General features: G+C 43.2%; 1 protein-coding gene across 4 annotated transcripts in view; it reads right to left on the bottom strand.

Moving 5' to 3' along the window:
* The window catches only part of MAP7D3 (MAP7 domain containing 3), a 289,399-nt gene extending 284,395 nt beyond the window's left edge, over window positions 1-5,004 (bottom strand). For 2 of the 4 annotated variants that reach the window (XM_033945721.1, XM_033945722.1), the window contains exon 1: window positions 4,610-5,003. In XM_033945721.1, the coding sequence (XP_033801612.1) occupies window positions 4,610-4,655 (46 nt within the window). In that variant the 5' untranslated portion in view covers window positions 4,656-5,003. Of the gene's footprint in view, window positions 1-4,609 lie in introns of all 4 variants that reach the window. The other 2 variants (XM_033945723.1, XM_033945720.1) reach the window with 2 other exon arrangements.
* Between the last annotated feature and the right edge of the window lie 7,485 nt (window positions 5,005-12,489).

Below are 12,489 nucleotides of genomic sequence, written 5' to 3'. Positions count from 1 at the left end.
CCGAATACGAGGACAACCGTCGGGAACGGCGCACCTTGGCCTCCGGAGCTCCGATGCGTGACTCAGGCTGGTCCAGCGCACGCGAGGTCGAGGCCGGTTGAAGATGGGCCAGCGCGGCGGACAGCTCCGATGAAATCATCGCCCAGAGCATATCCTGGAATACCAGCACGGACATCATCGAAGGCATGTCCGGTGCCATCGTGCACTCCACTGAGGGCGACCTCAATGCAGAGTATTCCCTAGTAGCGGAGGCACAACCTGAGGATTTGGAGGACTTCGCCGAAGCAACGGGCTGGGAGCTCCCACCAGGCCCAGTCAGCGTCCCCGAGGAAGGCTTCTTCGCCGGAGTAGAACCTGCGAGAGGAAGAGGGGACTTACCCGGAGCCGAGGTCTTCGCCGAGATCTTCGGGGTCGAGTCCCGAGGCGGGGCCGAGGCCAAGGTCAAGGACGGGGCCGAAGTCGAGGCCTGGTCGACCGCAAAAAGATCCGCCATTCGGGCCTTACGCCGACGAAGAGCCCGGTGCTGAAACGTGGCACACTTAGGGCAGGACTCGGTCGGATGATCAGCCCCCAAACAAAGAATGCACCAGCGATGCGGGTCGGTGATGGAAAGGAGACGATCGCACCGGGTGCACTTTTTAAACTCAGTCAAGGGCCGGGACATAAGCAATTAAGGCCGCGGCCGACGAGGCCACGCAGCCACGACAACCCGGGAGCCCCCGGGCTGGAAAAAGATCGAACAAAACAACAAACAACATACGCACAGCGACTCTCCGGTACAAAAATAAGAAAGCCGCGGTGCTAGAAGGCACGTTAGGGCAGAGACCAAAAAAACAGGACTTCTTGGCTCCACGGAAACGAAAGAACTGGAGACCACGAGGAGGGGATGCGCCCTCTAGTGGAGCAGGAAGGCACGCATGCGTGGTGCAGCACAGCAAACTTGAATCTTCAATCAAGTTTGTTTGAAAAGCTGTCTGCGTCGGGGCTCCGTAGATGACGTCACCCACATGTGAGAATATGCTGCCTGCTTGTCCTGGGATAATGGCTAAGGTGAGAAGTGAAAGAGATGAATTGCTGGAGGCACAAAGCAATTGCTGGTCCTTAGAGAGGAGAGATATTGGCTACTCTGGGCGGGGGGGAGGGGAGGCTAGGAAATGGTAGAATACAGGATAGTCCATGAGGAAGGAGGGGCATGTAGCTAAAGGTTCACCTAGAGGGCAAGGGTTCTTAACCTTTTTTGGTTCCTGCATCTTTTTAATTCAACCCTCACACCTCCAACCTAAAATACACGTTTACTAAAGAATACTTACAATGTTGTGGCATTGTTCTGCTGGATCCATGCCCAGCTGGTACCTGACCCCTGACCCCCTTCCATGACAATCTTGGAGGCCTGTTGTTTTCCTCTTTCCTTTTCCTCCTTTTTGCATGGTCGTTCTCCTCTCTTTTCAGAAGGCCTGGGCGTGGTGGCGCACGAAACAGAAACTGATGCCTGGTTTTTCTCCTTTTCTCTCCCTTCTTCGCAACCCTGATTTCCCTCCTGGTATGCAGCGTCTTTGGGGTCTGTTGGATCGAGGGGAACGGGACATTACTGTGGGGGCGGTTTTGGATTTGGGGGGTGGGCTTTTCTCAGGTCCACTCCCAATGGGGTCTTCCCTTACACAATTTTCACACCTATTTCCAGATCAAGCATTACCTTACCCCTCTGCTTGCTCGTTATACCGGACGATGGGAGTGTGGGTCTCTTGATAAAATTTTTCTGGATACCCCGACTTCCATGAATACTGTTTCCCGCTGGTATTCTGCAAGCAGAGATTATCAACCTGACTTGTGTCTGATGCCCCTTGCTAGGGAGTGGTCTTCTGAACTGGGTAGGCCTGTTACGGTCCAGGATCTGCATATCTTTTTCCAGAACATTTATCTTTTTGTTAAAGCAGTATCTTTGCAGGAGACACAGTTTAAACTCCTCCATAGAGCGTATATCACCAGAATCCGAGGTATGCATATGCATTTATGGACTGATGCTTTCTGTCTTCGTTGTAAACTGCAGCCCGGAACCTTCCTTCATACATTTTTTGAATGTCCAGAGCTCTCCCTTTGGAGTCGTATACATCACTGTCTTGAAATGGTACTGCAATGCTCTTTTGACTGGAATTGTGTGGCACTCTTACTGGGGGGATGTTCAGGATTTGATTCAGCAGAGTGTGGACTTCCCTGCTCAGAAATTCATTCTTCATGCTGTTCTCTTGGGCAAACAACTTGTCTTGCATCAGTGGTCTGCTGTAGAGGCCCCCGACTTTAGCCTCTGGCTTGCCAAGATGACCCTGCAGGCACGCTTTGAACTGGACTCTTACTCTGTCAGACCCCAGGCCTTATGGACTGCCTACTGTGCTTTATGGGAACGTTTTCTGGCTCTACCCTCGCCTGCATCTCAATGACCTTTTTGTCCTCACGATATGGACTGCTTGGTTCTCATTTCTGCTTTTGTGTTTTTTGTAGCTTTTTCTTTTTCTTACTTGTTATTATTATTCGCTGACTGATGTTGGTGAGCCCAGACTAGCGTATTCTTCATTTCCTTTGGTTGAATGGGTGTGCGTGAGTGTTTGAACTGTTTGCGAGTGAGTTTCAATTGTGAAATCGTTTGGGGATTCGCATGGCTCTCTTTATACTTCTATCTCCTTGTTTTGTTTAGAAAAGTGCAATTGTGAACCGATTTTTGTATTGCTCTTCATGTGTTTGCTCTTGGATGCCACATGTATATTGTTACTGTTTTGTCTTTTTTGAATTCCTGCATCCTGTACATGGTTTCGATTGCCTAATAAACATGATATTACAAAAAAAAAAAAAAAGAATACTAATAACTAACTACAGTATGTCACTGTTAACCTCTAACACTGCTTGCTGTTTACATGTCACTAAAATTACAGTACTGTATTACCGTTATATTCCAATAACTGTCCAACTACTTTCACTTGTCTAGAAAGTTTCAATAAATTGTTTTAGATTTCAAGACAATTCACACTGCATCTGACCTGTTCTCACCAATGGTTAAGAACACATGGTCTGCCCTAGGATATTCAATACCCTAGGTCTGACACCGACAGGGTGTATGTGCATAAGCTCATCTACAAATTACATAGGCAATTTTCTAAAGCCTATTTTCACAGCTAGAGCACTGTCTTCTCTTGAAAATGTTTTTCAAAAGCACCTAATTGCCTATTTATTACATAACCATGATGCTGGTCCTCTCAATATGTAAAATTCACTTCATTTTGTAGACGCTTTTTGATATGTTCCTAGACATTTGGTGTATATATATATATATATATATATACCATATATATTTTATAGAGAAATGCATCATATTGTCTCTGATATGTGCATTGTTTAAAGCTGAATATCAACAACTGAATTATGATGCACCAACAATCATTCCATTTTAAATTTTGCATCCAGTAGAAGCAATCTATTTTACATATCTAGCTTCTAATTTCATTAGCAACAATTTGACTAATTTGAGGCTAAATAATAGTTATATTCTAAGTTTTTAAGCTGGCTCCTAGATTCAGGGCCCCTTTTAAAAGCAGTGATAATGATATGAATGGACTTTAGTGCATTTACCACCATGGCAGCTTTGTAAAGCCTATTTGAGACTAAAAAATAGTTACTGTGTATATTAAATTTGGAATAAGTGCAAAGAGAAGGCTTTTAATTATTATCTTTGGGTCTGCAAAGGAATTAACTATTTCTTTTTTCCTACCGTACGATTTTGCTTACGGTGAACTGTCCCAATTAGAATCTACTGTATATTATGCTACTTTTCACAGCAATCATGTCTCCGACGTTCTCCTGCAGCCAAGTACGTGCAGTACAAAACAAACCAAACTAATCTACGGCGTATAATTAAATTTAAAAAAAAACTTTGGGAAATTCAAGAAGTCTACGTTTGAATGAAAATGCTTATTGCTATACTGTCACGCTTATGGAGACAGAACGCTCCACATCTGAAGCTCTGCTCTTCTTGTCAGCACTTTCTGCTACTTGAGGTTAACGGTACAGGGAAGTCGTCGGCCCCGGAGTGCTTTTTTTTTCACACCCCACTCTCAGCCCCTAACTTCCCTTTCGCTTTATATGTTCAATTTGTGTTTCATAATCATGCTGGGAGAATTTGGTGGTGGGGAGAAGAGGCTATAACTACGACAGTGCATAACAACCTCTTCACTCCTCAATCTCTGAGCCGCTCTCTCTCTCTCTCTCTTTTTTTTTTTCTACTGTCAGTTTCCGGTCGTCACAGGCGCCGGGTGTCTGTTTTGTACCCAGCCGCGAAACTTTCTAAATTCTAGCCCATAGCAGAGCTCAACTGCCGGAGGTGCACCACTTAAATTAAGTGCTCCCGAGAAAAAAAAAAAAAAAAGTTATTTACCACCCTCTCCGCAACCTACCCGCCCTTCCCCCGACACTTAACGGAGTTGACTTGGCCGTTGAAGCTCGGCTTGTCCCGCCTACAGCTACGAACAACCGGCTCGAAGGCAATAAAAAAAAAACAAAACAACAAAACACCCAAAAAACACCGTGACGAGAGGCGAGCGCCGAGAGACTGCTGCTGTCTTACCCATTTGCTCCCGCAGTCCCTTCAGAGACACGCCGCTTTCCGCCATCTTCGGCCGCCTGTCCGAAGCTGCGAGCTGCTGATGCCGCTATTGCCGCTGCCTCCGCAGTGCGCAGGCTCCAGAGCGCGCGGGAAGCAGGAGCGCGGGGATGCGCAGGGTGCTGCTGCCGCCGCCGCCGCTGTTGCCAAGGTGCGGGTGCAAACTGTGCGGCCCTGCAGCACTGGCCCCCCGGATCCCCTGCCCCTCCTCAGACGCTGCCGCCGAAACGTTAGCTAAGCATCCGACTTCCCCCTATGTGTGGAGGAGGAAGGAGAAGAGCCTTTTTCAGAATTGGTCCAGCAGCTAGTGTTAGGAAAATTAAACCGCAGTCTTGTCTGCTGACCACAAGAAATGCAACTGTTGGTATTTTTAAAATGTTTGAATAAATCAAAATCAATTGTTTCGATATAGTCATATATTTATGGTTCTTATCTAAGGGGCCTTTTACTAAGCTGCAGCAAAAAAAGACCCTAGCGCATCCTTGCACAGTTTCCTGCACACCCAAGGCCATTTTTTTACACAGCTGTAAAAACGTCCTTTTTCTATTAATGACCATGCCGTAATATTAATACTAGATTTAAACAAAATAGATAATATAAATAAAGTAAATGGTAAGGATGATAGAAATTATTCATTATTTTTAGCATCCTTGCCATTAACTTTACGTACATGCAGTAATATTGTCCTTAGCGTTCAGCCATTAAAAAAAAGTTTAGTGCGTGTGCACTTACCGCCACCCCATTTTGCAGGCAGTAACGGTCCACGTGCTATTTCTGATTAGCACAGAAATTGCTCATTCTATGGCCCCCAGACATACCCCCCTAACATTTTTTTTTTTTTAATTAGATTTTAGCATGTGGTCGGCATATACGTTTGCCACTTAACACAAGATACCTGAGTGTGCCCTGCAGCACACCATTTAAGCTGCATTATGCACACATTAGGCCTAACGCAGCTTAGTAAAAGGGGACCCTAAGTTAGTTTGCTTCCCTTTTGGTCTATTAATTTTGGGTAGATGAGCATTAAAGTTTCCTTTTAGAATATAACTCCATCCCAACCTGCTCTTATTATTGCTCTCTAAATCCACATAATAAGCCACATCTTAGAACTGTGCACTGAACTACAGCATCCAGTTTTCTAATACATGTACTAAAAAAAGAATGTTTTACTCCCAATGCAGCAAACATGGTATGTACATTTTAAATGTACACTGTCTAAAAGCCATAGAGAGGGAGAGAGTTGCTAAGTAAATAAAATTCCTATGAGTGGTGGAGCATTTACCTCGCTGACCCATGCTAAAAACCTCTAGCACTGTTTAGTAAAACCCAGCAAGTTTTTTCAAGTTTATTTTTTTTCAAGTTTTATTTAAAATTTCTTATACCGCTCAATCAGGCTTCTGAGCCTGATATGCTGAGCGGTGTACAATTAAAAATTTATCAACATACAAAACGGTATTATAAGTTAAAACTTTACAAAAATAGACTACAGGGTAAGTTAGTAGAACGAATAAGACACAAACTTAAGACGGACAGGAACAAGAGGCAAGAACTACAGTAATTAAAGGAAAGATGACATAAAAAGGAAAAAACGAAAGGGAGGAGGTCTGAGTACTTTTTGATGGAAAGAGTTTAACCCTGATGAGGGCAGTTAAATATCAAAAGCATCTTGAAATAAGAATGTTTTTAACTTAATTTTAAAGTGGAAAAGAGATGCTTCTAGGCGAAGATAGTTAGGGATAGAGTTCCAAAGAGAAGGAGCGACTACCGCAAAATTATTTGATCTAATAGTATGTGCTTTAGGGAGGGAATCGTTAGGAGATTTTCAGTCTTTGAACAGAGAGCTTTAGATGGACAGTAAGGTATGATAAGACTGTTGATGAATTCAGGTTGGTTACTTGAAAGAGTTTTAAATGTCAGTGGAAGGATTTTGTAATTACCGTATTTTTCGCACCATAAGACGCACTTTTTCCACCTCCTCGACTTCTCCGTTGAGGGCGATGGATCCAGCTTCAGTGTGGCTTAGTTGCACTGTTGACGAGACTGAGCCGTGCCCAAGGGCTGCGCTGGCAGCTTCCTGTATTCAGGGCCTGGTCTTATTGCTGGGTGGATGCTATGCTGCTTCCCCGCAGATGGCTTCACTTCAGCTCCCTTACATACTGGCGGCAGCTCTGCCATCGGATGCTGTGCTCGGTTGGCGGTGGTTGCACGCTGCTTCCCTATGGGTGGAGTCTTCGTTGCTGGAATCTCTGGCAGTGGTCTGCCTCTTTCTCTGCCGCTGTCTTTGGCCTGCCGTACCGTGTTTGCTGGATGTTTATGGCTGTCTCTGTTGTGAGCGGTTTCTGCTTCCTGCAGCCTGACTCCTGAACAGATATCTTGCGCTGAGTAGATCTCAGACTGGACTTAAGGTTTGTTTTTATTATTTTGGTTTTTGCTTTCACCTGTTTTGGTTTATTGATTTTTTTTTTACATTCATCTTGTTCTTTTGTCGGTGCTGCGGCCCGATGGTGATGTTTCATTTTATTCTATTTCTTTTTTTTCTGCCTTAAATTATTTTTATTATATTTTAAAATTATTTATAATTAATCTTTTTTATTATTGAATTTTGTTATATCTTTACTACTTAATAATTGGGACAGGTAGGTAAGTTTTAAGAACCTATATTTTAATTGTATCCGTTTAGATCTGTTTCAGCTAGGAATAGGTAGCCTAGTTGTTCTTTGATTATCCAGTCCTTAGTGAGGTCTGCCTTTGGGTTTATCGATCTTATGTTCATATATGCACAGGCTATTGATGTATACGTTGTATTGGGAGTGTGGGTGCATTTTGGATGGAGGAGGCTTCTTGGTTTGGATGGGTGTTATGGATTGTTGGGTTTTTTTGGCTTGGGAGAAGGCCTTTTTCTCCAACTGGGAGGGATGCTTTTGTAGGTGATCGTTGAACAGTCTATCAGATTTCTGGGTGGATGGTGTTGCAATATCTATATATTAGATTACTAGAGAGTGGATTAAAGTGTTTAAAGAAGCAGGTTCCAGGAGTTCCAGTTTCTATTGCCTGTTCATTTTGCAAGAAGTTCCTTGACACATAGTTGTATGACGTGTTAAATTATTTTATTGCTGAAGTATGGAGGTTACAATATTTTTTTTTTTTTAATTTGTTTTCTATCCCATTTTCCCCAACAAGCTCAGAATGGGTTACAGGTTAACATACAAAATTATTCAGAGTGGTGAAGACACAGGGGGATTGCGAAGATCTGCAATGTGGCATAATCATGCTCAAGGAATGGGCATCAACATGGCAGATGAGGTTCAATGTGGATAAGTGTAAAGTGATGCATGTAGGTAACAAAAATCTCATGCACGAATACAGGATGTCCTGGGCGGTACTTGGAGAGACCTCCCAGGAAAGAGACTTGGGAGTTATGATTGACAAGTCGATGAAGCCAGCCACGCAATATGCGGTGGTGGCGAAAAGGGAAACAGAATGCTAGGAATGATAAAGGGGATCATGAACAAATTGGAGAAGATTATCATGCCACTCTACCGGGCCATGGTGCGCCCTCACCTGGAGTACTGCGTCCAACTCTGGTCGCCGTACATGAAGAAGGACACGGTACTATCCAAAAGGGTCCAGAGAAGAGCAACTAAGATGGTTAAGGGGCTGTAGGAGTTGCCGTACAGTGAACAGAGGAGGATTGAGAGAGGACATGATGGAAACATTCAAGGTACTGAAGGAATTGGACTTAGTACAGGGATCTCAAAGTCCCTCCTTGAGGGTCGCAATCCAGTCAGGTTTTCAGGATTTCCCCAATGAATATGCATTGAAAGCAGTGCATGCACATAGATCTCATGCATATTCATTGGGGAAATCCTGAAAACCCAACTGGATTGCAGCCCTCAAGGAGGTACTTTGAGACCCCTGACTTAGTAGATAAGGACAGGTTGTTCACCCTCTCCAAGGTAAGGAGAACAAGAGGGAACTCTCTAAAATTGAAAGGGGATAGATTCCGTATGAATATAAGGAAGTTCTTCTTCACCCAGAGAGTGTTAGAAAACTGGAACGCTCTTCCTGAGTCTTTCATAGGGGAAAACACCTTCCAGGAATTCAAGACAAAGTTAGACAAGTTCCTGCTGAACTAGAAAGTACGCAGGTAGGGCTAGTCTCAGTTAGGGCGCTGGTTTTTCACCAGAGGGCCGCCGCATGAGCAGACTGCTGGGCATGATGGACCACTGGTCTGACCCAGCAGCAGTAATTCTTATGTTCTTATGTTCTAACATACATAATATATAGACGGTTTACAATTTGTCATGATTACATACATAATATAAAGTCAGATGGTTTACTATTTGACATTGTTAACATACATAACATACATAAAAATGTGATTGTCCTAGTAAACCTACAGTAGTAGTAGGCAAGTTATTAGGTGAAGAGGTATGTTTTTATTGCTTTCCTAAAGTTCAGGAGCCCTTCAATAGATTTTATCTGTGGGGGTACTTGTTTCCAGTAGTTTGGTAAGAAATGCGAGTAGGATTATCATATTGCAGTCTGCAATTGGAGGGCATGGCCATGAGGTGTTTGGAGGCATGTTTCTTCTTGGGAACGTACGTAAGGGGGAAGTTTGGTTGTCATGTAGGCCAATGCCATTTTGTGCAGGGATTTGTATGCTAACATCATGCCCTTAAAGATACATCATTTGGCTATGGGTAGCCAGTGGGCTGATGATAGAGCCTCTGAAACGGTGTATATTTTTTGTTGTGAGACCATTGAATAACACATAGTCCATGCAGGAAAGGGCGAAGGCATCTAGAAGTTGTGTAAAGTCAGATTCCAAGAAGCAGTTCCTTATTTTCCGGAGTTGCTGTAGGTAGTAGAATGAAGTAGAGACCACCTGTGAGATATGATTGGAAAATAGAGAAGGGTGGGTGCGAGTACAATGTTCTTTGTGGATCCAAAGGAGTTCCATTTTAGAGGCATTTAGTTGTAAGTTGTTAATGATCATCCAGCTTTTGATTTCCAAGAGGCAGTTCATGAATTTCGCAATCTGGGCATCACGATTTCACCCAGTGGTAGATACAGTTGGATGTCATCAGTGAAAGAGTGAATTTGGATTTGCTGTTTTCTAGGTTTGTCTAGGACGGGTCTAATGTAGAGATTGAATAATAGTGGGGAAAGTAGAGCCCCTTGTGGAACACTATATTTGATTGGTTTAGGTTCCGATAGGACCGTGTTGAGTAGTACACTTTGAAATTTATTACTCAGAAAAGAAGTGAACCAGTGTAATGTGTTGTCTTGGATGCCAATTTCAGAGAGTTGTGTAATGAGGAGTGGATGGTCAATGGTGTCGAAGGCTGTGCTGAGATTCAGTAACACCAGAAGGATATCTTTTCCTTTATCCATGATTTTCTAGCAGTCATCTATGATGTCAAGGAGGATTGTTTCAATACTATGGAATTTCTAGAGTAAGGATGGGTAGTGGGATGGAGATGAATACTTGGCTGCATGGATAGTGATGTCGAGAGCGTTTTGACTTCCTGGACCATTGGATGATTTTCCAAAGGCTGCTGAGCAGGGATAATGTACATCTATCAAAGAAGGGAAGAAGAGTCTTCAGCAGCAGACTGGCTAACCTACTGAAGAGGGCTTTAAACTAGAATCATTGGGGCAGGGTGATCACAGCCCCCCAGGTGAGTATAAGCCCTCAGGTAAGAGATTCACTAAATTCCTCTCACAAATGGGAAAAGGGGGCAATACTAATGCTTGAAGTATGGGAAACGAGGTTCTGGATCTAGAGGCTGTGATGGAAGAGGCTGAGATGGATTAGGTTGCAATCACAGAGACGTGGTTCATGGAGAACCATGACTGAGATAAAGTTATACTGGACTATAATCTGTTCAAGAAAGGGTAACAAGAAAAGGAGAGAGAGTGTTGTTATATGTTAAAGATCATATTAAAAACAATAACAATATAAATAAATAATCCTTCCACAAAGACAGTGCTAGGTACTAAAAAAATGAAGCAATGAGCAATTTAAATACACACTCTGCAATCTCACAGGCTTGAACAAAGAAATCAGAGGAGGAAAAAGCCTCAGAAGTGAACCTATCCCCTTCCAACCTATCCCCTTCCAAGTGTGGTTCAGGGTGTGCGGGGTGATAACCTCACTGGCATAAAACAACCTCCACTGATTGAAAAAGCTCTGTGTGGTGCAGTGTTAAAACTTTATGCTATAAAGATAGATAAACAACTTGTCTCCCAAGGAAAATCATATTAAAGCAACACAATTGCAGGATCTATCATATTAAAGCCACACAATTGCAGGATCTTCAGGGTAAGGAAGAAGCACTGTTGGTCAATCTGGAAAGAGGGAATGGAAAATGTATTTTCATTGGTATAACATAACAGGCCTCCTTCACAGACAGAAGTGGACAGAGATTTTATAGTAGACATTCAAAATATAGCTGTAAAAGGGGAGGTATTACTAATAGTTGATTTTAACATGCCAGATAAAGATTAGAGTATTCCTATTGCGGAGTCTTCTAGAAGTAGGGAGATCCTGGATTCTCTACAAGGAGAACTGTTCCAGCAGTTGGTAATGGAACCCACGCAGGTTGGGGTCATACTGGACTTAGAACTTACAAAGGGAAAGTGTTTCTTATGTTACAGTGGGTGATCATCTTTCATCCAGTGATCAATGCATGGTGTGGTTTAATATTAAGACAGGTGTAGAGAAGGCTTATTCAAAAAAAGGTTCTAAAATAAAAAAAAAAATAACTTTGTTCAGATGGGGGATTACATCAAGGAATTGTCTGGATGGGAACTTCTGGAAGAAATTGGAATTAGGTAGGGAAAATTGAAAGGAGATATTGTAAGGGCAACAGACCTATTCAAAAAATTTATAGATGGCTTAACCCTAACCTGGACCCCCCTCAGCGCAACTCCCCCTTCTTCCCCCCTTCACCAGTTCCCTTCTCTTCAAAGCCTCCTTTACCTATAAACGGAAAAGGAGGTTTTGGTCCATTTGGGAGACTTATATAACGGATCTTCCCACCCGGGCCAGAAGTTTTGTGCTTCATATTGCTAATTTGTAATTTCCTATTCTTATGCTAAGTCTAGGGCATTCTCTATACCTCATTCCGGTTGGTTGGGTGGGTGAGGGGTGACTTGGGGTGGATTGTTTTTTGTTTTTTTTTGTTTTTTCTCTTTTCTGGGGCTTAGGTGGGTTGACTGGGAGATTGGGTATAGATGTTCTCCAGGGCCTATATGAACACAAGGTCTTGGATATTGGATTTGGGGATCAAATGTAGATGGGTTTTTAATGAGGGGGGGTGGAGGTCAGTTATTGGTTTGTTATCTTGCATTTGAAAAAAAATTTGATGATGGAGTTTGTGGCTCTACTGTATTGTACCATTTTCGCTGAATTTAGAAACGTAGAGTTTATTGTTCTATGGTTGTTCCTTTTTCTATGTATGTTTATGCTTGTTCTTTTCAGCAATAAAAATTGTTTGAACGTAAAAAAGAAAATAAAAGTCTTCCTGCCCAAACAGCTGAGCAGCAGGAGACTGCTTTGTGGCTTTCCTTGCAGCTCAGCTGTTCAGGCTTCCCTACCAGCTCTGCACATGTGTCAAAGTTGGTTTTCCAAAGACTGGTGGGGTAGGATTATGGCAGACCTCAACAACCTAATCGGCTTGAGCCACCATTTATAGTGCAACTGGGCCTGAGTCCAGTATCCCTTGCACGTTTTGCATTTGTGGGGGGACATCAATCATTGGGGGATTAAGGAGGTGACACCTCTAATCGTTTTAGTGAAGCACTGCTCAATAGGAACAGTATTCTAAAGCAAGGTG

This window comes from Geotrypetes seraphini, chromosome 5 (assembly GCF_902459505.1).
Source record: "Geotrypetes seraphini chromosome 5, aGeoSer1.1, whole genome shotgun sequence".
In the NCBI taxonomy this organism is placed as follows: domain Eukaryota; kingdom Metazoa; phylum Chordata; class Amphibia; order Gymnophiona; family Dermophiidae; genus Geotrypetes; species Geotrypetes seraphini.
Note: the sequence above shows the minus strand (reverse complement) of the source record. Positions and strands in the feature narration are given on the sequence as shown.